General features: G+C 50.8%; 1 protein-coding gene and 1 long non-coding RNA gene across 3 annotated transcripts; both read left to right on the top strand.

Moving 5' to 3' along the window:
• The first annotated feature begins 2521 nt into the window (after positions 1-2521).
• Positions 2522-21296, top strand: LOC119842439 (C-type lectin domain family 2 member E-like). 2 transcript variants are annotated; one of them, XM_038370549.2, is made up of 6 exons: positions 2522-2667; positions 5862-6043; positions 13151-13249; positions 16148-16320; positions 18026-18132; positions 21119-21296. In XM_038370549.2, the coding sequence occupies exons 1-6, from the start codon at positions 2648-2650 to the stop codon at positions 21288-21290; spliced, it is 753 nt and encodes a 250-aa protein (XP_038226477.1). In that variant the 5' UTR covers positions 2522-2647; the 3' UTR covers positions 21291-21296. The 2 variants fall into 2 exon arrangements, with proteins under 2 accessions (XP_038226477.1, XP_043353024.1); XM_043497089.1 differs by lacking the exons at positions 2522-2667; positions 5862-6043 and adding an exon at positions 10695-11178.
• A 1040-nt stretch (positions 21297-22336) lies between these two features.
• Positions 22337-24739, top strand: LOC122456639. Its single transcript, XR_006275621.1, has 2 exons — positions 22337-22998; positions 24683-24739. It is a non-coding gene; the product is annotated as an uncharacterized LOC122456639 (long non-coding RNA).
• The last annotated feature ends 2510 nt before the right edge of the window (positions 24740-27249 follow it).

The raw sequence follows: 27249 nt of genomic DNA, 5'->3' as shown, positions 1-27249 counted from the left end.
ATGGGGCAACTCCCATTGGCTGTGGTTGCCAGCCAATGGGAGCTGTGGTGGCAGTGTCCGGAGCCCCCTAGCTGCCCCTGCCCATAGGAGGCAGAGGGAAGATGTGCCGCTGCTTCCAGGAGCCACGGCATGCGTGGAGCAGGGCAAACCCCCACCCTGCTTGCTGGCTGGAGCTTCAGGGCCAGATTAAAACATCTGAAGGGCCAGATGGAGCCCCCGGGCTGTAGTTTGCCCACCTCTGCTCTGGAGCCTTCTCATTCACTGCCCAGACAGTGCCACTTCCCCAGTGGCTGGGAGGGGAACCTGGGCCTACCCTCTACTCCGGATTCCAGCTCAGAGAGCCTTTAATCAGCAGCAAGGAAGCGTGCACTGTCTTAAACCTCACTGCCCTTTCCCTCAGCCTTTTCCTACACCCTCTCCCCTAGGTTCCTTCCTTCCCTCTCTAATGTCCACAGGGTGGCTACAGGCTCCTTCACTATAGCCCCATCAGCTACCAGCTTCCTAGATCTACACCAGCCCTGCCTCTTCCTTCTCAGCTGGCTCTATTATCACTCAGCCCCCTAACTCCCCTCAGCTGTGGTCTATCCAGTTAATTGCCCCTTTCCCAGCCTCATTAACCCCCTTCTAGACTAGCATGGGAGAGAGCACCCCATCACAAGGCCCCAGTCCTGTGAGGAAAATTTGCCTGTCCAGGCTGGAGAATTTGGGTTTCTGTTTCTAAGACTGATGCTTCGCACCTCAGCTGGATGGAAACCAGCCTTAGCTTATTTGAGGGGGTGGGGGCATTTCTGATTTATCTGCTACATTTTTGCTTGGAGGGGGCAACTGCAGCTTTTGGCCACTCAGTTTGAAACTGCACTGAAAGGCAGGAATCAGCTAAAGTTCTTCAGAAAGTCCTGATCGTAGGGCATCGACTTTAACTGAGGGGGCTGATATTAGAATCATAGAAATGCAGGGCTGGAAGGGACCCCGAGAGGTCATCAAATCCAGCCCCCTGCGCTGAGGCAGGACCAAGTAACCCTAGACCAGCCCTGAGAGGTGTTTGTCCAGCCTGGTCTTAAATACCTCCAATGAGGGGGATTCCACAACCTCTCCTGGAAGCCTGGTCCAGAGCTTAACTCCCCTTAGAGTCAGGAAGTTTTTCCTAATCTCGAACCGGAATCTCCCTTGCTGCAGATTAAGCCCATTATGCAAAGAGGCACCTCTGGAACCGGTTAAAGGTCCCAATTAAAATGGCCTTCCGAGTTGTAAGCAAGGTTAAAAAACGTCCCTCTCCTTTTCCTATATGCTCTCAGCTGATTCTCATGCAATAAGGAGCATGTGGCAGGTGTGCCAGCCAGCTGCAGAGGGGAAGGACTGTTCTAGATTTAGTGCTAAATATGGGGGGAAAGAAACTTTTTTCCCCCACAAGAAATACCCGTATCGATCCCAGAGGACACCAGCTGTTAAACTGAGGTGAGGAGGCAGAGATGGGGATGGAGCGACCAGTGCAGGGGAGAGAAATGGCATTTACAGTGTCGTCGACCCTTGCAATGTTTTTTTTTCTCCATGGGTGACGGGATTTCCGAGGGTGCTGGAGCTCGTCTGGCAAAGCTCCGAGCTTTCTCATAGGAGGGGAAGGGGAAGCAGAGAGAGCCCCCCAGCTCAGGGCAGCTCTGCTTCGCCCCTCCCCTCCTGTGAGAAAGATAGACAAGGGGTCCTCTGTGTCTCCCCAGTTCCCCTCTGCAGGGAACCAGGGAAAGGGACCCTGCTGCAGCCCTCGCCCGCCCCCCCCCCCCACCTGCCCGGGTGTGTGTGAAGAACTTCAGGAGGTGTAGGAGAAGCAGAGGTTAGGATGGGTGGGGCAAGGCATATGTGAGGGGCAGCACTAATCTAGGGGCTGTGGCGGCACGGCATATGCGGGGGGAGGCAGCACTGAGCTTGGCGGGCAGGGCAGAGCTTGGGGGGCACGGCAGATGAGGGGGCAGGGTGGATTTGGGGAGCCACGGGTAGATTTGGGGAGCAGCATTGATTGGGGGGCAGGGCAAATGTTGGGGCGAGGGAGCTGGGCTGATCTCGGCCCCCGGGCAGAGCTGATGCAGGGGCTGGGAGGAGCGGGTGGAATTGCAGGGTGGTGGGTAGGATTAATTGCTGGGCAGGGCGGATGAGAGCGGAGAGCCCACCTGGGGGTAGAGTTACAGATAAACAAAGTAGGAATCTGAAATTCGAATCAAAGGAGCCTGGATTTTTCCGGGCAGGGCTTTTGTGTTGCAAGGAGCTAGGGCAGAGCGCGGTATTTGTTATGTCAGCTTGTTAGAGATCGGCATCTACCTTCTCCTTTCCTCCCAGACTGGTCACTCCCGTGTGAATGCGTTCGTGTGACAAGGAAGCGAGAATTTCTTGTACACACGAGCCGCCCGTACCGCCTGAGGGTGACAGGATTTCCCTGCTTGTCACGTCGGCAACAACTGTCCTCTTATTCCTAACCCAGCTCGGAGCTGGGCCACAAGATTGGTTGAGAATGAATCCCAATGCGCTTTACTGTCTGCACGCAGAGGGAATTTCGAAGGGATTACAAAGCCGGTTTGGGTTAAATCCCTTTAATTTGTGCTGAGCTGCGAAAGAAACCCAGCGGGTGTGTGAACCCGAAGCATGAAGGGGCCTAGGAATGTTTAGCGTCTCGGGCAGGTAAATACCTTGTAACCAGCTCTCGTGTCTCATTTTAACGGGACTTACTGCAAACACCCCATCTGCGGGAACTCACCTAGGCACTGTACGAAGCCAGAACAAAACAACAGTCCCTGCCCCCAGGGCTTTAGGGTCTAAGTGTCAGTGAGATTCGGGTCTGTCCTGGCGCATCATCCCACCTCGCCCTACGTCCCACCCGTGTGAACGCGTTTCCCAAGCTGAGGAGCACACACGGGCTCATGCAGGGCTCTGGAAGCCGGATCGCTCCCGTGGGAGCATCGCTCCCAAAAAGCGCAGGGCTGCGAGCCGCGTTGCAGGCGGCTGTGTCCAGCCACACAAGTGCCGGGGGAACCGAGTCTCTGGAGCGGAGCCGGGGCACTGCGGGAGGGAAGCGATCGGCACTTGCGAAGCGCAGTGCGGGGACGGGTCGCACCCAGGAGTAAACTGGGGCCTTGCAGAGCTACAGGCAGGAGCGGCTGCGGCTGGAGGGAAAGTCCGGGGGGACTTTAGCAAAAGGTCCCCTGGGCCGCCCGGCCCCGCGCCCGCTCCCCGGGGGTTCACACGTGTTCTGGGCAGGGGGGGGGGGGGGCAGAGCGAAAGTGTAAGTGTTTCCCGCTCCCTGACGCTGATTGGTGGAGAACTAGCTGCGCCCCCCCCTCCCCCCCAGCGCTCCCCACCACGCTTTCCCTCCCCTGCCCGGCCCCCGGTCAGCCGGCACCGGAGCGTCTCTTCTCAGCCGCGTTGTGAGAGCCGGGCGCCAGGTGAGAGCGCTGGGGCTGGGGCTGGGGCTGGGATCCCGGGTTGGGGGGTGTCTGAGCCACAACCGGGGCTGCTCAGGCTGGTGGGGGGCAGCTGGGGCCAGGACCCCGCTGGGCTGTGGCCGGGTCTCATGGAGCCTGCGGACAAGCAGAGCTCCCGGGACACGGGGGGTGGGAATCCTCCTTCCTTCTGCTGCACCGGGCGCCCGCAGGGAGGTGGGCGGGGGGGGCGATTTGCCCGAGATGCTGCGAGGCAGCCCAATGTAGATCCAGCCTGGAGAGCGGGTGGCGGGTGCATTGGGACTGGAACTAGGGGGGCGCTGGGGGTGCTGCCGCTCCCCCCCCCGCTTGAAGCGGTTTCCATCACAGACAGGGTTTGCGGTTTGGTTCAGTGGCTCTCAGCACCCCTGGGCGGTGGGGTGGGGAGATCACGGGGCGCTCTCAGCCCCGAGGTTGGGGTCCCTGTGCAGTGAGGCGGGCTGCAGGGGTGCGGGGAGGGACGGTGTAGGGGATGGGAGAGCATCGACTTGGCAAGTGGCTCCGCTTAGGAGGGCCCAGGAGGTGGTGGGGACCCACTGAGTCCGAGTGTGGATGCTCCGGGGGATCCCCGGGTAAATTGGATGTTGGCGGGTGGGGAATGAGTTGGTGAGACTGTGAGTCATGGCCCGGGGTCTGTGGGGAAAATCACAAAGTGGTTTCAATATAAAGTGACCCAGACAAGCTTTGGCCCCCAAATCCATTATCAGAACAGACAACAAGGGAATCGTCTCCTTGTCCCGCAGGAAAGTCTGCCCCTTGGGCTAAAAATGCTGTCTAAACCCTCATCCAGCACATGGACACTGCTGGGTCCAGACAGGCGCCCAAGGGTGCAGAGCATCACAAAAAGCAACATCCCCATAGCTGGAGCCAGCCAGCTTCTGGCCGCGAACCTCCTGCCAATTCTCCTGTCTCCTGGGATAAGGAATATGACCCACCCCGCGCACCCTCCAGCTCCAGACCCTGGCCGCCGTATCTAGCTGTCTTATATTTCATGCATGTGTATGAGACACCAAAGACACTGTTTGTTCTCATGCATTCAGTGGCAACAAACGGGGCGGGGGGGGGGAGGACTCTTATTTAAAAATAAAAAAAAAGTGGTGGGGATTTTTTTAAATCCCAAACTAAAATTTAGGCTTGGAAATTTCCTGCTGGAAAGTTTTGTAAAAATGACACTTTCTTCCCAAACCACCACCACTGCCCCCATTAATTTTGGACCATTTGAATCATTTTTGGGGTGGAAAACACAGTGATCAAAAATATTTCAAGCCGTTCTACTGGAGGGGGTGTTTGGGCCAGTGGGCTGTGCACTGAGGGAAGCCAGGGGTGCAGGTGTCATCTGTGTCTTGTGTTTTCCTGGGGGAGACTCCTTGCCCTAAGGGAAGGGCTGTCTCGGGGGGAGGGAGGGGTGCATTTTGAAAGTAGCTTTTGAGTAAGCCACTAAGGAGTTAAGACAAGTCACTGCACACCTGGCCTTTTCCCCGTTATTTTGTTCTCTTTCGTTTACTGCCCACAGAAAGTTCTGGTTTTAGAGTCTGGGAACATGTTTCCTTTTCAGTCCTGGGAATTGCAGCTGTGTAGAAGAACTTGATAGCTAGTTAGTGGGTAGGAGGGGGGCATGATATGGGAGGACTCAGTAGCACAGTTGAAGGCTGTGTGTGTGTGTGTGTGTGTGTGTGTGTGTGTGTGTGTGTGTGGTGGGGGGCTGGGAATGCATGGCGGGGGGTTGTGTGCAGGGGGCTCCTGTATTGAAGAGAAGAGGGCACAGGGCAAGGGTCCAAAGTGGGGAGCTTAGTCCCACTATGCTGAAGCATCAGGGCTTAAAGGCTCCAGTGCACGCTTAGGCAGCACTGGTGGGGAAACTGAGGCAGGAGTGCAAGGGGAGCCTGGTGCTTTGGGTCTGGTGTCCTTCCCTGTTGCACTCCCCCAGAACAATCCTCCTAGCCCCAAAGCTCCCCCCACAGCCTTGCTTCCCCCTCCCACCAGAAGAGTGTGTGGGGGGGAGAGAGAAATGACTATGTGTGAGGGCACAAGGGGTGGGAATATGAGGGGGGTAGGGCAGGCCTGGTGGGGAGAAGGGCTGTGCTTGGAGAAACTGCTGGGGTATGATGCAAAGGAAGAACCTGCCTCTGGGGAGCCCAGTCAGAGCCCCCATGTGCTCCTGCCTCACTTTCCCCTGCCAGTGTGTCTGAGGCAGCAATGTCTTGGGGAGCAGTTTCAACCTAGCATGTGGCCTCAGAATCTTTTACAGAGCAGGGAAAGTCAGGTCTAGTGATCTACCAATGGGGACTTTCCATGCCCCGTGTCCCAGGTCGATAAGAGTGATGACCATGACTTGCCTGGTGGTGAGCCACAGAAACTGCCCTTTACATATTCCGGTTGTTCCCTCTTGTATTGCAGAGCAGCCAGGTGCTGGAGAATATTGGGAGCCAGGAATCTCTCCAGCCGTCTGGGACCGAGCCCCTGCACGTGCCCGCGTGTCCCGCTGCGACGGGAGAAAAGAATGGATCCGGCTGGTCAGAAACTGGGGTCAGAGTTTAATCCTGATATCCCCGGAAACCCCGAGAGCGGAGCGGAGCCAGGTAACTGAAGCCGGGTTCTGAGCACTTAAATGGGGTCTCTAGTTTCATCATCTGTAAAGCCAAAAGGGACCACTGTGATCATCTGTTCTGACACACACACCCCTATGCTCACACACCACACTGCTGCATAGCACACCCACTGCCCCCTGCATCCAGCCCACACCTGCTGGGGGGAAGCTAGCGCTTGTAAAAAAAAAAAAAAAACAACAACAAAAAACATGCTTAAACCTTTGGCTCTGTACAGATGGGGCTCTACCATTACCAAAGAGCGAGTGTAGGAGGTGTCTCACCTTTCAGTGCCTGTGACTGTAACATCTGCGGGGGTAGGAAAAATTGCTGGGGCATCTGAAACTCTTCTCTCAGCCCCAGATGGCCTGGTGCCCTGGCTTTATTCCCCCTGGGTAAGCAGTTTGCCCAGATCCCAGGCTGCCCAGCTCCCCACAATCAGGAGGTTGTTCAGGAGTATGTGTGCGCATATGGGGTTAGGGGCACGGGGAGAGCAGGGGCCCTCGTGTTGGATCTGACCTCGCACACACGCATCCACCCGCCCCATTGCAAGCCTTAAGAGGCTGATCTGCCTCCAGCAAGCTACAGCTGCATGCTCAGATGCTTGTCAAACCCTCTCTTATCCCTTTTGACCCAAGCGACTTGCCAAAAATTTGGCGTCTTGCAGTTACAAGGAGAAATGGACAGTGGGGTCTGGTCCCCTTTCATACAGTCTGGCTTATTTACAAAGTCGTGTTACCCCAAACACGAGAGGAGTCAAACGATGGGAGACAGTTTCCTTGCTCATAGTTCTCAGCCTCTTTCAGCCAGCGCTGTGCCCAAAACAGCTCTCTCAAGACTTCTTTTCAAGGTCCCACTGCCAGCGTTTGTGTGTCTGGCTTTCTGGATGCCTGCTCCCTCAGCTTCTCTGGTGTTTTTTCTTCTCTGTCGCAAACACACACACACCTACTCACAAACAATATCCAGGCAAGTCCCTCTCCTATATAGCTCAAACTCCTGGGTAGCCCACATGTGCCTCTGTGTTGGGATGGGGCATTGTAGTTTCATAAAGGAGCTTAGCTATAAGAAAGAATTATTGTAAAGGAAGGATGGTGGTTACACCCAGCAGCTTCAACAACAACACGACAACCACCTAGAGAGCAATGAAGTCTCTTTGGGGGTCTGCTGAGCCTACTAAGGCTGCTTGTTATTGATGGTTGTCACAGGACAAGCCAGACCAGGGTAACCAAGGTGTTAGAAGAAGCCAGTCCCCAGGTGTCTGTCAGAGGCAGGTATGCCCCACCCAGGATGGGTTCACGTGCAGCGTTTGGGGGTTGAACCCCTGTACCCCGTTACCGTTGCTGTCATTCCTGTCCTGATGGCAGGTCACTCTGTAGTACGATGTCTCCAGGGTCAGCCTTGGTTTTTCCTTGATGCTTTTCAATGAGACTTATTACAGTTGAAGACAATGTCCGTCACTCCCTGATATGTGGGATATTGTAGTGAAAAATGTCTCTGTCACAGCTAGTCCACAATCTCCCCTCACTATACAGTACCAAGGAACCTGCTCAGGTTTGTGGAGGGGAGTGTGCTGTAGGGATAGGGTTGGGTTGTTTGTTGTTGTGTTTTTCTGTTGGGGATTTTGTGCCGCACCCAGAGCCATGGTCCCTGATTTTTAGAATCTATGGTATTAATTAACAAAACAGGATGTTTTCACTGAGAGTAGGTGAGGAAATTGTCAGTTAAGCTGTTTTTTAAACTTAAATGACTGAAAGGGTGATCATATCCCCCGCTTCACTAGCACAAAGCTCGCACGAGTCATGTTCTCCAGTGGAACACAGACAGAGTTAGGTAAACAGGGGAGGTGACGAGGAGACTAAGGTGTGTATTTTAGGGCTGAGCTGCATGGGAAATTTATACAGGGTATAACTTCCCATGTGGACATTCTTATTCTGCAGTAAGTGTGGTTTTTTTGGTTTAGCTTGAACCCTTTCCAATGCAATATTAGCTGACCTAAAGGCCACTTGTATACTGGAATAAGAGTTCAGCCTCCCATGGGGACACTGAACTGGTATAACTATTGGTTTAAATTCCCACCTTGGCTTATACTAGGATCACTTTCCCATACAGACAAGCCTTTATACTGCAGTGGATGGCTACCGGAGGTCTGAAGTTTGTGGCTGTCTCCTTGGGTAGGAAGAGCTGGAAAAAGCTGGTTCGAAGGAGACTTCTGGGCATCAGACAAAATCTGCCCTCTGCTGTCCTAGTTGGCTTTAGCTGAGATGGCTTTAGATGAGCAGGCAAAGACCAGAGACACCTAAGGGATGATCTGAAGCACCATGAAGGGGCCTGATGCTTATTAGGACTGGAATTTGGGAAGGAAATAAAAGGAACCTAAGACAATTGCCTAGGGAGGTTGTGGAATCTCTGTCATTGGAGGATTTTAAGAGCAGGTTAGACAAACACCTGTCAGGGATAGTCTAGATAATACTTAGCCCTGCCATGAGTGCAGGGGGCTGGACTAGATGACCTCTCAAGGTCCCTTCCAGTCCTACAATTCTATGAAAAGAGACTGACACAGCAAACCACCAAAAAGCAAAGCACAGCACTACCCCTCTGGGTCCTTTGTGACTTGTACTCTCAGCCCACGTCCAGTCACTGGACTTTAGCAGAGTTTTCCAGGCTCTTTTAGCCCAACCATCTTAACTCGAAAACTCAACCATCTCAGGAGCCTGAAATATGTCAACAGTCTTTCAGTTTTCCCAGCATGCTTAGTGGGACTTGAGCTAAGTGTCTTCAAGCCTCTCCCCAAAATTCCAAGCTAATAGACCGTGCTCCAGAGGCCTTAAATCCATTGGGGTCTTTTCACTCTCCCCTGGAGGCAGGAGCCACTGAAACAGAGGACATCCATGATGATAATCCCCAGCTCTGACAGCACTTGTCATCAGGAGATCTCAGAGCACTTTACCAAGGGAAGCCAGTATTGCTCTCCCCATGTTAGGGAGGGAAACTGAGTCCCAGAGAGGGGATGTGACTTGCGCAAAGTCAGGCAGTAGCAGAGATGAGACCAGAACCAGGTCCCAGTATCCCAGGGCAGTGAGCTGACTTAAGCAGGTTGCCCCCTAGTGATGGGCGGGTGTAGGCCCCTGCCCCCAACCTAAGGGGAAAAGCCACTGAACCCAGGCTTTCAACTAGTCACTGTGGGGACAACAAATGAAAAAACAGGAATGGGAGTGAGGGTCACAGATTCAAAATCTGGGATTCAGAGAGGGACACCGAGAAAAGAACCCTGGACAGCGCCCATCGCACCTGACTGGTGTCCTGGGAGCCATTGGACAGGGCGCAGAGGAACACTGCCCAGAGATGTGACTTCAGGAGGGAACAGGTTGCAGGTGGAGCGATGTGCTGAGATTCCCTTCTCCATTTCCCTCGCTCTCTCTGACTGCTTTTTTTCCTTGCTCCATCCACCCGCCCCGAATTCCATGCTGTCCTCTGCAGACCACTCCAGCAGAGCAAACATCTTAGCAGGGCTGCAGAAGGGGGGTGCAGGGGCTGGAAAGGGGCTCAAGTGGGGGGCAGCCAAGCAGGGAGGTGCCTTGAATTTCACCGTCTAGCAGATGAAGCCAAAACCGACCTTTAACCATCTCACTGTTAAGTCGGGATCTGGGGTTTTTTACAAATTTTGGGGGTTTTTTAAGTTTCTAACTCGTGACCATTGCTAAATAAAACTAACTTGAATTATTTGAATAGTAGTTTAAGAGTGGAGAGGAGGGGAATTTATTACTCGCTCACTGATTGCAAATGTACTGTAAGTGCCCTGTTTTGATTTACCTTAAATCAGTGTTTGGGTTTTTTAATTGGGTTTTTTGAAGTGATTCATTTGCTAAATCAAAAGAGGATACAACTCTTAACATCTAAACTAGCATTGTCACTGCACAGACTTGCCAGAGAGCCAACACAACACGAGGAGTGGGTGCAAGTTTGTGTGTCGACCAGTCCCCGACTCTGCAAATGTCTAAGCTTCTGTTTAAGGGACTGTCCCTACTGCAGCCAGGGGCGTGTGTTTGCAGACCTGAGCTAGCTTAGGTTTAGTGAGTGGCACTAAAAACAGCAGCGGAGCAGTGGCCCGGCTTTCAGCATGGGTGGTGTAAGCACCTCAGACCCCCCACGTAGGTACCTGCCTTCCTAGCTCGCACCAAGGCCTGCACTGACACTGCTTCACTGCTAGATTTTAGTGGTGCTCGCTAGATCCGGCATGTCCACCCGAGCTGCAGTCACACTTGCTGACTGCAGTGTAGACGTCACCTGGTCCCCTCCACGCCAAGGTCTGGCTGACGCTGGAGGAGGGTGAATGAGCAGGGGGAGGGATAGAGGGCAGGGAGGATGCAGTGGCGGGTGGCGGAAGGGGTCATCAGCCAGAGGATGAGCAGTGATTCGGAAGGGAAGGTGTCAGCTGTGGGTGGGGGTGGGGGTGGGGGTGGGGAGGGCAGGAAGCCGCACTGGTGGGAAGGGAGGGGAGGAAGCAGCAGGGTGGGACAGGAAGCCAGTAGCAAGGGGGGAGGGTGTATGGGAGGGGAAGGGGCCAGCAATGGGTGGGGTGGGGATGATGGAGCAGCCATGGTGGGGAGTGGGCTCTGACTATGGGGGAAGCCGGGGGCCTGCAGTGCTCAATGGAGGGGGATTTAGACAGTGAGCAGTCAGGAAGGGATGTGGTAAGAACAGTAGGGTTGTAGTGCGTAGTAAATCTGAAAAGCGTCGATGCCGGATGCTTGCTTTTGGGGTTAAGTCTTTCCCTGACAGTGCTCTCTAAACCTGTGGGCGATGCAGACTGGAAACCCCTGAGCAGCGTGACCGGTGCATAAAGTGATCACAGGATGTCACACGGTCCCTGGGGCCGACAGCCATGCCCTACAGGAGTGTTGGAGAGGTTCCTTGCTTGTGACTCAATGTTTGTAGCATCTCGGTCCCTGTGTAGATGTCGGTGCAGACGGCTGTTAGCTGGGGCTCTGGGGCTGTGACGCTCAGACGGCCTGGGAAAGCGGGGAAGGGAGCTGAGATACAGCAGCCCCCTGACCGCCATAGAGAGCCAGGCAGCGAAGGGGAACCGCTGGAGCATCCCTGGGTAGAGACTGAGGCTGCGGCTTGCACAGGTGGGGTGTATTTTCAGCGTTGGCTGTAAACGGCCAGGCCCTCTGGGGCAGCAGCAGGGATCTGATCATGGTTATGAGCAGGGCAGCTGCTCTAGCCTGTGCGTGCATCCGGGATCAAGGCCGTGTTCTGGGGGGTGGGGGGACTTGGCAATAGCGCCTTGTCTCTCTTTATTCCCCTGCCTTCCCTATCCTCTTCCTTCTGTTGTTGAGGGTGAGATTTTCAGAGGTGCATCCACCCCAGTGGTCTCCTACAGGCCTGAACAACCAGCTGGGATTCTGACTGGGGGGAGTGTAGTGGGTGGGGGGGGGGTCCAGATATATCCTGGGGGGCCTCATCTTGCACCCCCATTTGAAGATCTGCCCTGTCTCTCTCCCTTCACCACCTCATGTTCCTTTTTCCTGCTGTTCTTTGGGGCCAGTTTTTCCCTATCCATGTGTGTGGACACAGGCGGTCCAGCCACATGTTTCCTATTCCCACGTGTTACGAACCCCCCTGTGTGAACCCCACTGTCCTGCACAGCTGCTGGGTCTGCAACTCCCTCAGCTCAGTGCGCACACCTGACTCTTTGTAGCTGTGAGTCACATTGACTGGGAGTGGGATTTTTCCCATTCACCCCAGCACTGACTGCTGAGGGAAGGGTGGCCTAGTGGTTTGGGGGTTAGGCCAGGTATTGGAAGGCCTGGGTTTGTGTGACCTTGGGCAAGTGTTAGTCTCTCTCTGCCTTAGTTTCTCATCTATACAATGGTCAAAACAGTAATTCCCACTCTCACAAGGCTGCTGTGTGGGTAAATTCATTAACAAACTGTGAGGTGTTTACATGTTGTGGAGGGGGGGGGGGGGCAAAGAAGACCTTACCTAGATAAGGCAGGAGATTTTTTATGTTGGGGGCTGATCTAGTTCCTCCAGACCTCGAGGACTCCTCTCCCCCAGGGGCTGCCTGGGTTCATTCCATCCATATCTGAGATCAACATGAATCATCAGTGAGCAAAGATTCAAAAATCCTTCAGAGGAAATCTGCAGTCGTCCCTCATGCAGCCAATGAAACTGTTGCATGCAAACTGGATATAGAGTAAGGATGGCGATTGGTTGAGTTACCTCTGACATCACAATGGTCGAAGCCAGAGGTTCATTCGGGATAGCTATTTTTTATGGCCGGGAGAGCTCTCCCCCAGCGATAAAGCGTGACTACACTGCCCACGTCAAAGTGCTGCCGTGGCCGTGCTCTAACGTGGGCAGTGCAGACATTCCCTGAGGCCCCCACAACATGCTATTAAAAACTCCACGGCCCACCAGTGCCACAACAACTGTTTTTCTGCATTTAAAAGCCAGGGCTGGCATTAGAAGGTAGCAAGGAGGGCGGCTGGCCGGGGCCCCAAACCACAGGGGTCCCCAAGACTAAATTGCTCAGGTTTCCGCTTCAGCCCCAGGTGGGAGGCTCAGGGCCCTGGGCTTTAGCCCTGCACAGCGGCGCTTCGACTTTCGGCCCTGGGTCCCAGCAAGTCTAACACTGGCCGTGCTCGGCGGACCCTGGAAACCTGCTTGCGGCCCCCAGGGGACCCCGTATCCCTGGTTGAGAACCGCTGGTCTAGGCTCTGGGCACGGCATAGCTATATCCCTTATTGTAGCTGTACACTGCACGGTGTAATCTGTAAAGTCTAAATGGCTGAGAGCTTAAAAAGTGGGCGGTAACAGGCCGGGGATGTCAGTGGTGAATGAACCTGGTGATATTCCGAACAAAAAGAGCTTTTGGCCATATTAGTAGCTACTTCCATTGCTTCCCAGTGACTCTGCAGACATCGTAGGCTCCAGAGTGACCCAGACAGACTGACACTCCTGGGGTCCGAATCCATAGATAACTAATGGCAGCCATTCAGCGCAATGCTCCTTGCACCAACGCAGCTCAGACCCTGGTACAGCTACTGACTCTGGGTACCCCATTCAATTAAGAATTAAGGGCTTTTTCTCTTTCAGGTGATGGCCGAAGCTGCAGGCTCAGGAAACATGCTGCATGTACAGTCGCAGTGAGCGTTGTACTTGTCATTCTGATTGTTGCTGTTGTTACTCTGGCAGGTGAGTGGCTAATCCCGGTGTCTGCATGTTCCACTTACGTCGAGCTGGCCACACCGCTCAGGGCTGTGAAAAATTCCACGGCCGGAGCACCACAGTTAGGTCAACCCACCCCCGGTGTAGACATGGCTGGATGGACAGAAGGGTCCTTCCATCGGCCTAGCTACCGCCTCTCGGAGAGGTGGGTTAACGACCGTGATGGGAAAAACCCTTCTGTTGATGTAGGACATTTCTACGCTCCGGCACTACCATGGAACGGCTGCGACCACGTAGCAGTGCCATTGTCGTGCAGACATTCCCAGAGTCCTGTTGGGCATCAGCCGTGGGGGTCAGGAACGCATCCTCAGACTGTCCTTCCTGCTCCCTTCTGGAGCCTTGTTTGTGATGACAAAGCTGGCCCTTTAAACTGTCTTCCTGGGTAAGTATGTATCATTGTAACGAAAGGGAGAAATGTCAGTTCCTGAGATAATACAAACAGGAAAGGAATTTCTCCTCCAAAGAGCATACTGTGTCGGGGATGTCTGCCCTACGGAGACTACACTGGCATAGCTGTGTCGCTCTGGCTATGCCGGCATAACACCATAGTAAAGACCCAGCCTATGCTGACAAAGCTTTTTCCGTCGGTGTTGGAACACAACCACCCTGAGCAATGGTACCCATGTGAACACCAGCCAAGCATGGGACAAACCACGGATCATGCCCCGAAAATAATGAGATCGGCTTAGAAATTATGTGACTTTAAAAAATAAATTTGGGGTTCAACATCTGCACTGCAGTTTATAGCCCTGCGGGCCGAGCCCCATAAGCCCAAGTCAGCTGACATGGGCCAGCCGTGGGTGTTTTATTGCAGTGTAGATGTATCCTAAGCTGCAGCTCCCAGAGTGTGTCTACACTGCACTGACAAGGAACAGCGACAACTAGGTTGATTCCCGGTTTGACCCAGACTCTAGAATCTCCCCTGTACGTACAGTGACACCTAGTGGCTGGTTAGAGTAATCCCAGAGGTGAATAAGACAAATCTCATGACCTTTAATATTGCCTCACCATAACCAGTGTGGACAGAGGATTATGTTCTCACCAATGTAGAAACATTCACATACTTGGGCAACACCATCAGCCAGGACAGTGGAACAAGCCAGGATATCTGGAACAAAATCAATAAAGCCAAGAACACCTTCAGGAGCTTAAATAAGGTCTGGAAATCAAGACCTTGAGAACAATCTCAAACCAAGGTCTATTGATACAGTGCAGCCAAGAGGATGTGAGCACCATCGTTGCCAGGAGGTGTTGGAGATGGATCGGCCATGTGCTTCGGATGGAAACTGATTCCATCACCAAAGTAGCAATAAGATGGACACCAGAAGGCAAGTGAAAACGAGGCCACCCGAAAACAACATGGCAAAGAGGTGGGGAAGCTGAGCTGAAATATCTGTCACAACTGGGGAACCACTGAAAGACTTACCAGAAACAGACAGGCGTGGAAGAGCTTTGTCACAGCCCTAAATGCCAGAGGTGAAATAGGAACATGATGATGACTAACTCCCAAAGCTGATTTCAGTACAGAAAGCTGGTAGGTGTGTGTGCCATTTCAAGCCTGCAGGGGGCAGTGGGCCAGGTTCAGCTTTCCTGTTTAACAGTGGGTGTTTGACTGTGATGTGGGATTTTGGTTTCTAGCTGCCATATCCCCCCGATCTCCTTTTCCACCTCCCCACTCTTAGGGGAGCAGCCAGATTTTTCAGGACTGTGGATCCCAGATAGGTGACCAGGCAGCAAATGTGAAAAATTGGGACGGGGGTGGGGGGTAATAGGAGCCTATATAAGAAAAAGACCCAAAAATCGGGACTGTCTCTATAAAATCGGGATATCTGGTCACCCTAACCCCAGATGAATTCATCACACAATGCTGCCCGGTTCTTTGCACACTAAATGAGGCAGGGGTCCTGTGGAAAAACATAACAGGTGACCACATAAAGATAGTATCATAACTAGTGCCCTGTCAAATTCACGATTGTGAAAAATGTGTCACGGACTGTGAAATCTGGTCTCTTGTGTACTTTTACCCTATGCAATAAAAGTACCCTATACTATATGGTAAAAGTACACAGAAGTACACAGTGTTTCTCAAACTGGGGGTCCCACCCCAGAGGGGATTGCAAGGCTATTGTAGGGGGGTCACGGAATTGCTGCCCTTACGTCTGTGCTGCTGCTGGCGGCAGCGCTGCCTACAGAGCTCGGCACCCGGGCACCAGCCACTGCACTCCGGCCACCCAGCTCTGAAGGCAGCACAGAAGTAAGGGTGGCAATACCATAACCTCCCTACAATAGCCTTGTGACCCCCTTTTGGGTCAGGACCCCCAGTTTGTGAAACGCTGAGTCTTAAGGGCTTTACATGTTTATATTTTACCATGAATATGTTTTGTTGTGACACCATGAAAGATTTAAATATCTGAAACTGTGAAATTCAAGGTTTCAGAGTAGCAGCCGTGTTAGTCTGTATTCACAAAAAGAAAAGGAGTACTTGTGGCACCTTAGAGACTAACAAATGTATTTGAGCATAAGCTTTCGTGAGCTACAGCTCACTTCATGCATCCGATGAAGTGAGCTGTAGCTCACGGAAGTTTATGCTCAAATAAATTTGTTAGTCTCTAAGGTGCCACAAGTACTCCTTTTCTTTTTGTGAAATTCAAGATTTTTAAAATGCTGTGACCATGAAATTTAGGAAAATGAACTGTGAATTTGGTAGGGCCCTAATCATAACTGATGCACATAAAAAGGAAGGAGCAGGGAAACCAGGGTTAAGGTCGCACTTTGGAGCCTTTCCTCGTTTCCATCTGGTGGGTATTTGCATCTGGGGGAGGGAAAGGATGAGCTCTTACCCTTATGTTGCTCTCTCAATTTCAGTGCTGGTACTTAAAACACAGCCCCAATTCATGGCCTGGTGCCCAGATGGCTGGATCGGATACCGAGGGAAATGCTACTATTTCTCCATGGCTGAAGAGAACTGGAACAACAGCCAGAGACGCTGCTCTGCGTTTGGTGCTTCCCTGGCTCTGATTGACAGCAACCAGGACCTGGTGAGAAGAAAAAAGGACCCATTCTGGGGGCAATAGGCTATGCTAGATTTATGGTCAAGGTCTTCGAGGCGCTCCATGGCCTGGGTCCAGGGTGTCTAAAAGAGCCTAAAGCTCCAGGATGAAGACCTTGGTTGACATCTCTGCTCCTCTGGCACCATTTAAGGGCAAAACTTCTCAGTGAGGAAGATGGAGCTTCCTTGGTGGCTGGTCCTAGCTTGGGGACTGGACTCCCCCAGGAGCTAAGGATCCTCCAGAATCTCACCACCTTCTGCTCCGAGGCGAGGTGCACTTCTTTGAGATGTCTTCTCAGATATCAGTATAACCCACTGGTGAGCGTATCACTGGTTACACTCTGTGCTCATCCACAGAGGATCTGTGCTGACTGGAGAGGGTTGCTTCGTTCGCTCCAACTGGCATGACTTGGGCTTTTTCACTATGGAGGTTCCCAGTGTGTCAGCCAAGATTGCTGCCTTCACATAAACACATAGCGTGTACACTTCAGATAACAAAACCCTACCAAAACAAACCATTTCAATACACACACACAATTCTCCCCCTTGGGAGAGAGAACAAATTATATGTAACATGTTAATCACGTTACTTAATTCATGAGTGGAAGAGGCTCAACTACAAGGGGGATGGGGTAAGACCCCACATAGAATAGAGAAAGCACACGGGATGATGCATATTGTTAAAATTGCCTAAGCCACTGGTCCCCAAACTGTGGGGTGCGGCCTCCCCTAGGGAGGCATGGAGGAACGATCTGGGGGGGCATATAGCGGGTCCCAGGCCAGCCCCCATAAGGGACAGGGAGGGAGCCCCACCCACAGCTCAGCTCTGGCCCCAGCCGCAGCTCCGCTCCGCCTCCCACTCTAGCACCACCCCAGCCACAGCTCCGTCCCACCCACACCTCCAGCCCCAGATGCAGCTCTGCCCTCATTCCCTCTCTGCCTCTAGCCCCAGCTCCTCCCCCATCCCCAGCCCCACCTTCAGCTCAAGCTCCCCTTCTGACAGATTCCGTCACTGGTACGTGGGGACACGACAGGAAAAGTTTGGGTACCACTGATCTAAGCATTTCTATTTTTCAGTTGCTTATAATTGCACCCTGGATTTTCCTTTTGTGTTCTTTGGGGAGCTTGTCTGAACTTTACTCTCTCAAGGGGAGGTTTTTTCCTGAAAGTTTCAGGAAATCCACTTGATTATTTTTCTCAGGGTAGCACCTAGGAACTCCAGCCCACAATTTTTCAGTGAATTTACAAGTCACCAAAAACTTGCCCAGCTCTAACTGGAAATAAATCAAAGCTCCCAAGTGCCACCTTAACTCTGGTTTTCCTTCTCCTTCCTTTTGGTGTGGATCAGTTATGATCCAATCTTTAGTTGTGATGCCCCTGCTGTGTTTTCCCACAGGACCCCGCCTCATTCAGCACGCAAAGAATGGGGCAGGGTTGTGGGATGAATTCCTCTGGGGTCCGCAGCTTCTTGCCACTTTCGCTGCACCAGTTGTACGAGATGCCGTTATTGAGGAAGGGCTGAAGGGATGGGCTTGAGGTTAAACCACTAAAGTAGAACCCAGCAGCTCTAGTTTCAGTTCCACACTTTGCTTTAACTAACTCGGGAACATTTCTGTGAAATGTGACTCTGTGCTGCCCGGAGCCCTGTGAGCAGCACAGATGGAATCAAACTTTTTCCTTTTTCTCTGTTACAGTCTTTCATGATGCGATACAAAGGCATCTCCGAGCACTGGATCGGCCTCTGGAGAGAGCAGGACGGGCAGCCCTGGAAATGGGTGACTGGCTCTGATTTCAATCGCTTGTCAGTCCTTTTTCTATCTGTTTAGTTTCTGAACACTAGGTTGTGGGGCTGAATTTAGCTGGAGCCCATGTTCACCATGTAAACCCCAAAATATTGACAGGGAGTGAGGGAAATCTGTATTTTCTCCAGGATTTTGGGGCTCACTCCCACTGCTGAGACATGGATCAACAGTGGAGCAAAAGGGTTCTTCACTCTTAGGGGGATGGTAACACTAGGGTTGTCAAGAACTTTTCATTGAAACTGTTTTTGATGGAAAATTGGGGTTTTGATAAAATCTTCTCACAAAATGTCTTTTCATGGAAAATATTTGATTTTTTTTATCAACCCCCCTCCCTGCAAAAAAACAACCAAAAACTGAAATATTTCAGCCCAAAATGCTACCCATATACCTCATGGAAGTTGTTGTTTGGTTTCCTCATATCCCCAATCTCCCCCTTTTTGGAATGGGCTCCCCAACCAGACTACTTCTCCCATGGTGCAGCATGGCCAAGGAACTCCATGATTCACCACCTCCCCTTGCCAGTAGAGATCAGGGGGCACCATGGGAGATGTAGTTTGGACATGGAGCTCGGCCTATAGAGAAGAATGGGAGTCTGAGGCAGTTGCACTGCATGTCCCATGATGTATTGCCTCCTCTTGACCAGTGGTGTGACCATGGTGCACCCTGGGAGATGTAGTCTGAAAGGGGAGCCTGGTATCTAGAAGAAAAGGGGAGCATGAGGCACCTGAACTACAGCTACCAGGAGGCACCACGGCAGCCTTTCTAAATTAAAATATTTCAAGTTGTGATTTTTTTTTTTTTTTTTTTTTTTTTTTTTTGGTCAAACTTGTCCGAGCCGAATCCACCCACCTCATTTCCTCCCACTCAGACTCCAGTCCCTGGAGAGCTGCAGGCCCAATGCTTTTGGAGAGTCTAGAGGGAGTCAGAGGCTGCAGGAAAGGGATGATACCTGGTCCGGGGCTGTACGTTTGACACCCGTATCTTAGACTGAGACAACGATAAAAAGAGGGAGCAGAGTTTGCATGTGCGTCAGGATGACTGAACACAAAAGCAGCCGCCTGTCTCCACAGACGGCAGAGTCCTATGAGATTCAAGGGAAAGCAAAAGGCACCACAGTGTGTCAGTTCTACCACAGCTAACCAACCTCATGGTTTGAGTTACTCACATGGCAGCGACCGTCAGTACGAAAGGGGTCGCAGAGAAACCCTCAAGAGTAGAGACCGACTCCCATGCTCGCAGCCACGTGGGGCCACCTTCAGGAATTCGGTTCCTCAGTGCAGCCCAGCTAGGCCAGGTCCTCCATGAGCCTGTCATGTACCCAAGAGCACAGGAAATCCCAGGCTGGTTCTGACCCAAGGTCCATTTGGCCCCATCGCCTGTCTCTGACAGTGACGAGCGCCAGCTGCTCCAGAGGAAGCTGTAAGAACTAGAGCTGTCAGAATGAGCGATATTGCTGTTCGCTGGCTGAACTGAAAATTGGGAGCAGAAGAACCTGCATCAACCAGAAATGAAAAAATTTCAGTTTTCTGGGCAAAACAAAGAGCCAAAGATTTTACTTTCACGTCAAATTAAATTTCTTTTGTTCAACCCAAAATGAAATGTTTCCTTTCAGTTTCAGGCATTGTTAAATTTCCTTTTTTTTTTTAAAGTAAAAAGAAATTTGGAAGCACCAGGCACAAACCCAATGGTGGTGTTCGTCCTCCATCCCCCGTACTCCCTAGCCCCTGCTTAGGCACTCCACCTGGGTCTTCTGTATCCCAAATCAAGTCCTCGCCCTGTCTGATTCGAAGTAGGGACTTGAACCTGCGCTTTTCTCAGCCACCAGGTCATTAGCCTGCTTATCTGGGATATTGGGTTTACCACCCCCTCTTTCTCCAGTTTTGTGAAGGGCACCCAAGTCCCTTTGTCAATCTGGCCTGAAGAAAAAATTAATTTAGGGCCAAATGTTTCAGGAGATCTAAAATTCCATTTTTCGGTGAATAAACTCTTCATCTGAAAAACGTTAAGCTCTAGCTAGAAAATCCTTCCCCCACACACCTGAAAGAGTAGCTGTGGGCTCATTTGGCCCCCCTCACACATTGGGGAGAGCTATAGTGGTCCAGGCTGGAGGTGTTAGATCAGCAGTTCCCAAACTGGGGGTCACGCTGTCAGCAGATGGGAGGGGTGGTGACCCCTAGTGTGCAGAAGGTGCCACTTTGTTCCACACAGCATCCCCTCGCATGTACAGTTCCCGTGAGGGCATGGTGTGTGGAGGACGCCATTTTGCTCCACACCACAAGACTTTGCATGACCTAGGCATGAGTTCGCGCTCTGGGGCAGATGCCATTTTGTAGAGCAAAATGGCATCCTCCGTGCAGCATGACTTTGCACGTAATGGTGCACAGGAGAGCACGCTGTGCCATAGTTGCCGACTTACTCAGAGCTCGGGGGGGTGCTCAACTCCCCCCCACTGCTCCGACCCAGGCCCTGCCCCCACTCCTCCCCTGCCTCCAACCCCCCTTCCATGCCTCTTCCTGCCCCTGCTCTGTCCTCACTCACCCCCAAACCCCCAGCCCGGCCCCTCCCCTGCCTCTTCCTGCGGCTGCTCCTTCCCCTCCCCATAGTGCATCCTGCATGCTGCTGAACAGCTGATCTGTGGTGGCTGGGAGGCACTGGAGCTGATCCCCGGGGCCGCCAGCAGGCAGGAGGCGCTGCGGGGGAGGCACCGATCCACAGGTGGCTGGTGGGTGCTGAGCACCCACAATTTTTTTTTCCCCATGGGTGCTTCAGCCCCGGAGCACCCACTGAGTCAGCGCCTATGCGCTGTGTGGAGGACGCCATTTTGCTCTACAAAATGGCGTCCTCCATGCTGCTTGGGGGCCTGGGAGGAAATAGCTCATTAACATGGGGTCATGCTGGCGAATGCGTCAGGCACATTCTCTCACTGGCAGTAACAGGAAAGGCCCATCTGCGGGCTGACGATGGCTTCGTTATCTCTCGTTGCAGGTTCCTGATAAGAGGAGGAGGTGAATGTGCGTACCTGAACGACAAGAGCGTCAGCTCTTCCAGGTGCATCACTGAGAGAAACTGGGTCTGCAGCAAACCTGATGCATATACAAGCCAGAAAAACGCAACACAGAGGAGTCAGGAGCTGAAAAACCTCACGACGGGCTATTAGAGAAACTCCATCTCACACAACCAGTCTACAGCCGAGTTTATAAACAAGGATTAAAAAATAAAATAGCAAAATTTCCAGAGGATGCTGAATTATTAGGTTAATCAAACTGAAAAACAACAGGAGGAACTTCAGCGGGATCTATCCACGTGAGAGGAACAGGCCACCCACTGGCAAATGAAATAGTGTGACAAATACAGATAAGGTCCAATGGAGGAACAATTGAGGATTACTCATCCACCTTCCTAGCTGCTAACATAACTACAACGGCTCTGGAAAAGGAGCAGGGGTGAACTGCTGACCCCATTGAAATTTATGCACATTTTCCCATTCAATTCAAGGAGGCCAGCCTCTCACCCAGGGGTGTCATTGGAGACTGCCCAGCGCAGACCTCGGCTGAGCGTGCAGCTGCTGACAACAAAGCAAACAAGATGTTGGGGTACATAAGGAACGCAGTAGGTGACAATCCAGAAAGTTCTCTGATGTCATTATATGAATCAAAGGGACACGCTGATGGGGAACACTGTGCGCAGTACGGGTCACCCATCTCCAAAAGGACGCTGCAGAACTAGAGGAGGTTCAGAGACTGGCGACAAGAATGATGGGAGGCCACGTGGGACTTTCACGTGCCGAGATTGGAGCTGTTCTTGTCAGAGAATAAGGGGACGTGAACAAGGGGAGAAAAACAAAGACTGGGACGGGGAAGGTAGGTTGGGGTGCTGCCGTTCAGCCCATCTCTTGATACAAGAACGGGGATGCTTAACAAAATTGAAAAATCAGCAAATTTGAAACTGATCTAAGGACCTATGTTTTCCCACAATGCACAATTAGCCTGGGGAACTCACCACTCTAAGGGGGGGGGTGGATAGCTCAGTGGTTTGAGCATTGGCCTGCTAAACCCAGGGTTGTGAGTTCAATCCTTGAGGGGGCCATTTCGGGATCTGAGGCAAAAATTGGGGATTGATCCTGCTTTGAGCAGGGGGTTGGACTAGATGATCTCGTGAGGTCTCTTCCAACCCTGATCTTCTATGATTCTATGAAGTGGAACTCACTGCTACAAGACGTCATTGAAGCCAAGAGCTTGGGAGGATTTGTTTTTTAAAAGGACTGGTTCATTAGCTACTATTCTTCATACAAGAGAGCAAATGAGCAGGAGTTTGAGAAGTGATCCAAACCTTCTTTCTTCAGGGCATGAACCACCATCTAAGTAATGAAGATCAGGAGCAAACTTCTCCATTTAGCCGGTTATTCCATCACTGTCCACTAAGACGTCTCTTGACCCATCTTCTGAAGCCACTGGTGTGGGCCATGAATGCACTACAGCTCTGAATTAGTCTTGCACTTACTATGTTAATTGCCTCGAGGCCGTGACGTCGCTCTTTAATAACTAATGGTTTTTCCTGAGCCAAAGACTAGTCGTGCTGCTTTTAGAAATGAATTCAGCGTTAGTTTTGCTTCCTGGGGCAGGACCCCTGGACTGTATGGATTTTTGCCGAGGAGTACGGCTGGATAACAGCAGATCTTCCGGATGTCCTGAACTAAGCTTCCAGCCCAATAGAGCAATTTCCGGGCTGGAGCTGCCCAGTGCTTGGGAAGGAGAATTTAAGAGAGTGCTCCTAGGCTCCATAGTAGATTATGCAAGCTTGAATTGCTTCGTTTGATCTCATTTAACTTATTTATTATTAGGGTGACAGTTCTGAATAGCTGATAAGTCGTCTGCCTTCTCTCCTGCACTCCTTCTCCAAAACAGGGTGCAGACAGGGGGCTTTGACACTATTAATACATCCCAGAGAAATGGGAAACGGGCCTGACTGAACTCACTTGGGCCAGTTCTCTCAGGATTCATAGTTTAAATACTTTGGACAAACGGCCCAGCTATGAAAAAGTCGCAGGTTGCATTGTCATAAATGTCTCCCAGCTGCAATGCTACTTTTACACCAGTCCTGATTGGGCCAGTTTGAAACTGACCCGAGGAGGATTAGACAAAGCAGAGCAGCTAAAGGACTAAGTGAATGATCTTAATGTAAAAATCCATTTAAACCCAGGCTCCTTTATTAAAAACATAACACGAATGCAGTCACAAAACCAAAACAGCCCCACATCCAGCAACTAATCAATAAATCATGTCACAGATTGAATCAGTCCCCGCTACTCCTCACCTTCATTAAGGCAGCTGCTTCCCTCCACCCCCAATGCCAGCTCACACCGAGGGGGCTTTGCAGCATAGGCTGAATCAAACCCAGGCTATTTCACAGTTTGGGCGAGGAAAGGAGCAAATTCTAGACTCAAAGGACGGAGGAATAGCTGGACTTGAAGCACCCCTGACTGAGGCAGAAGTAGATGAGTGATCCTAAGAGCAATGGAGATTAGGGGCTTTCCAAGTACAGCTGCTAGCACTGGAGTAGGAAACTCCCTGAAGCCCTAAATGAAACTGCCACCCCCAAGTCCTCAGAAGGCACATGACTTGGTAGCCTCCACAATTCCCACGCTAGCACTTCATCAACTATTGTGGTGTGAATCCCATGGACAAGAACCTGTTTCGTTTAAGACAGTTGAGTTACTAGAAGCCCAGTTCAGTCTCTGTACTCATCTGGCCCTGACACTTTAGTAGCTGAATGCCTCCCAGTCATTAAGGGATCTTCTTGTCATAGCACGTAGGGAGCCAGGGGCCTGGACTAGACAACCTCTCAAGGTCCCTTCCAGGCCTACGATTCTATGAAGTGTTAACCTCAGTAACAAAGCACAAGGTGAATTAATTGACTTGCCTGAGATCACAGAGAAAATCTAAAACAGGGAATTGCACCCAAGTCTTTCTACTCCCCATCTAATGTCTGCTCCACTAGATCATTCAGAACGCAGCAGTGACTATGCCTTGCTACGGGTCACAAGAGGCTCCTACATTAAAGAGGCCCCTAGACAAATGGCAAGGCATTGGGGAATCCTCAAACTGGCCCAGGGAACGACCTGTGACTCGTGACCTACAAGAGAACATAAACCAGACACACACAACAGTTTGCACACAGAGCAATTTACCAAGGCTTGTTGTGGATTCTCCATCACTGACAATTTATAAAACAAGATTGGATGTGTTTTAAAAACATCTGCTCTAGGGATTATGATGGGGGGTGTTCTCTGGCCTGTGTAATCCTGGAGTCAGACAAGTTGATCACAATGGTCCCTTCTGGCCTTGGAATCTATGAACCTTAGTCCTGACTTAAAATCCGAACTCCAGAGAACCTGGCTATCTAGAGACACGTGACACAACTGCATTAAACTTCTTAAGGGTGGAATTTTTAAAAGCACCAGTTACTTGAGCTGCGCTGGAAAATAGAGGTAGTTGGGTATTTTTCGACAAGCTGTTTTTCACTGAAAACTGCCAAGTTGTCAAAAATTAGACGGTTTGGAAAACAGGGTTGGTTTCACTGAATCTCCTGACTCCAAATTTATTGGGGAAAAATGTTTTGAAATTTTCAAAACAAAATGTTTTGACACATTCAAAGCAGAATGTTTTGGGGCTTTAGAGCCGGAACGATGTTTTCTTTTAACATTTTTAGGAATTTGAACGGTGGGAAAAAAAGTTACAATGGAAACATTCTGAAATTATCGAAACCAACGGTTTCAATGGACCCAGAATGAATTTTTGGTTTGGTTTATTGATTCTTGACAATTTTCTAGAGTTTGACTCTTCATCTTGATTTGGGATGGGAAAAAATGTTGAAATCTCCCAAATTCTCATGCACGGGAAAGGAGTTTCCCACCTAGCTCCACTCCAAAGCCACACAGATGCTTTTGAAAATCACATCCTCTGGGCCCACTAGTGTAGAACAAGGCATCTCCAAACTCTGCCTATACACCAGCTCAGCTGAGTCTCCAGTGTTGGCAACTCCTGCAATTTTCTGGCACTGTATTTGTTGCTTTTTGGCAAAGCCTGGTTCTTGGAATGAGCAGATCTGAGAACGTCGGCTTTCTGCCGTTACTTTTTTAAGCGAGTTTTTAGCCCACAGCATCATGGCGAAAAGCTTAAAATTGTGATTCAAGTTCTCCCTAAAGATTCACAAACCAGAAGGCAATGAAAAAGAACCCAAAATTTTTAAAGCAAATTTCATTTTTCATTATTTTTGTACACCTGGAGTTGGCAGTAGTGGGTCTCGGGCTGTCATAGACTTGTAGATTCCAAGACCAGAAGGGATCTCTGTGAGAATCTCAGATGACCTGTATAACACAAGCTGTAGGACTGCCCTGAATTAATTCCTGTTCAAACTAGAGCAAATCTTCTAGAAAAACATCCAATCTTGACTTTAAAAATTGTCAGTGATGGTGAATCCATTGCAATTCTGGGTGAATTGGTCCAACAGTTAATTATCCTCACTGGTAAAAATGTGCATGTTCTTTCTAGTCTGAATTAGTCTAACTGTTACTTGTTTACACATTGTCTTCATTGTACTATGTGTTTGTTTGATTCTGAAGTGTAAGAAATGGATAACTGGGTTACTACTATGCAAATGTTATTTACTGTTCATAGCCTTTATCTGCAGACCTCCACATGTCTTTACCTCACTGTATATTCACGTGGGTATTGCCTTTTGTTACCTCCTTGAAACAAAATACAATTAAGTCCTGTTTGTAACTGCGCAGCATCCACCTCTCACCTCACCTTCTAGCCGGAAGGGTCTGCAGTCTTTCAGTTTGTGATGAGCCCTGTTGGTGATTTCTCAGCTGGTTTTCAGTGACTCAGCCCACTGGCTGAGTCTCTCACACTGTCCGGGGTATGCAGCCCACCAGAGGCCTATCCCACTACCCCTCTGTTGGTATCTCTGTATTCCTCCTTGGGATACACTGAAAGAGTTAAACTTCAGCTATTCACTGACTTGCATAGTCATCTTTCCCAGCTGCTGGGTCTGAGGAGAGCAAGGTCTCACGGAGTATAAACTGGCTTGGGTTAGAGCCACTCTCAAAGCAGGTTAGAGCAGTTCCCAGAGCAAGTCACGATTATGAAAACTTGACATTGGTTAGACAGCTGAGATCCCAGCCACTCATGCTGACCACGATTGTCCCATTGTTTCTTTGTACCCCCTGCCCGTCTCTGTCCATCTGATAGATTCCAAGGTCAGAAGGAGTCACTGTGACCATCCAGTCTGACCCCCTGTATAACATCGGCCACACAACATCCCTGAATTAATTCCTGTTTGAGCCAGAGCAGATCTGTTAGAAAACATCCATTTGATGTGTCTTGTATTAGATTGTGAGGCAGGGACTGTCTTTTTGTTCTGTGTTTGTCTAGCGCCTAGCACAATGGTGTCTTGCTCCAGGTTTGGGGCTCCTAAGCTCTGTGGTAATACAAAATAGTTTAGGTTTCAAAACGTGAACCAAATAAACATACTTCGACTGGAAACAAAACAAAAATGTCGTGTTAGTCTTAGAATCATAGATACTAAGGCCAGAAGGGACCATTCTGATCATCTAGCCCGACCTCCTGCACAGTGCAGGCCACAGAATCACACCCACCCACTCCTACGAAAAACCTCACCTATGTCTGAGCTATTGAAGTCCTCAAATCGTGGTTTAAAGCAGAGAAGCCTCCCTCAAGTCACCCATGCCCCATGCTACAGAGGAAGGTGAAAAACCTCCAGGGCCTCTCCAATCTGCCCTGGAGGAAAATTCCTTCCCGACCCCAAATATGGTGATCAGCTGAACCCTGAGCATATGGGCAAGATTCACCAGCCAGATACTACAGAAAATTCTTTCCTGGGTAACTCAGATCCCATCCATCTAATATCCCAGCTCAGGGGATTAGTCCTATTTACCCTGAATATTTCAAGATCAATTACTTACCAAAATCACATTATCCCATCATACCATCTCCTCCATAAACTCATCAAGTAGAATCTTAAAACCAGATAGATTTTTTGCCCCCACTGCTTCCCTTGGAAAGCTATTCCAAAACTTCACTCCTCTGATGGTT

This window comes from Dermochelys coriacea, chromosome 14 (genome assembly GCF_009764565.3).
Source record: "Dermochelys coriacea isolate rDerCor1 chromosome 14, rDerCor1.pri.v4, whole genome shotgun sequence".
In the NCBI taxonomy this organism is placed as follows: Eukaryota; Metazoa; Chordata; order Testudines; family Dermochelyidae; genus Dermochelys; species Dermochelys coriacea.
This window is presented reverse-complemented; position numbering and strand designations above follow the sequence as displayed.

Excerpts from the sequence above, each read along its gene's own strand:
- LOC119842439 (XM_038370549.2), top strand. The coding sequence starts at position 2,648 with ATGTTTAGCGTCTCGGGCAG. Across the intron at positions 16,321-18,025 it reads TTGACAGCAACCAGGACCTG|TCTTTCATGATGCGATACAA; the intron begins GTGAGAAGAAAA and ends TCTCTGTTACAG. Across the intron at positions 18,133-21,118 it reads GGCTCTGATTTCAATCGCTT|GTTCCTGATAAGAGGAGGAG; the intron begins GTCAGTCCTTTT and ends CTCTCGTTGCAG.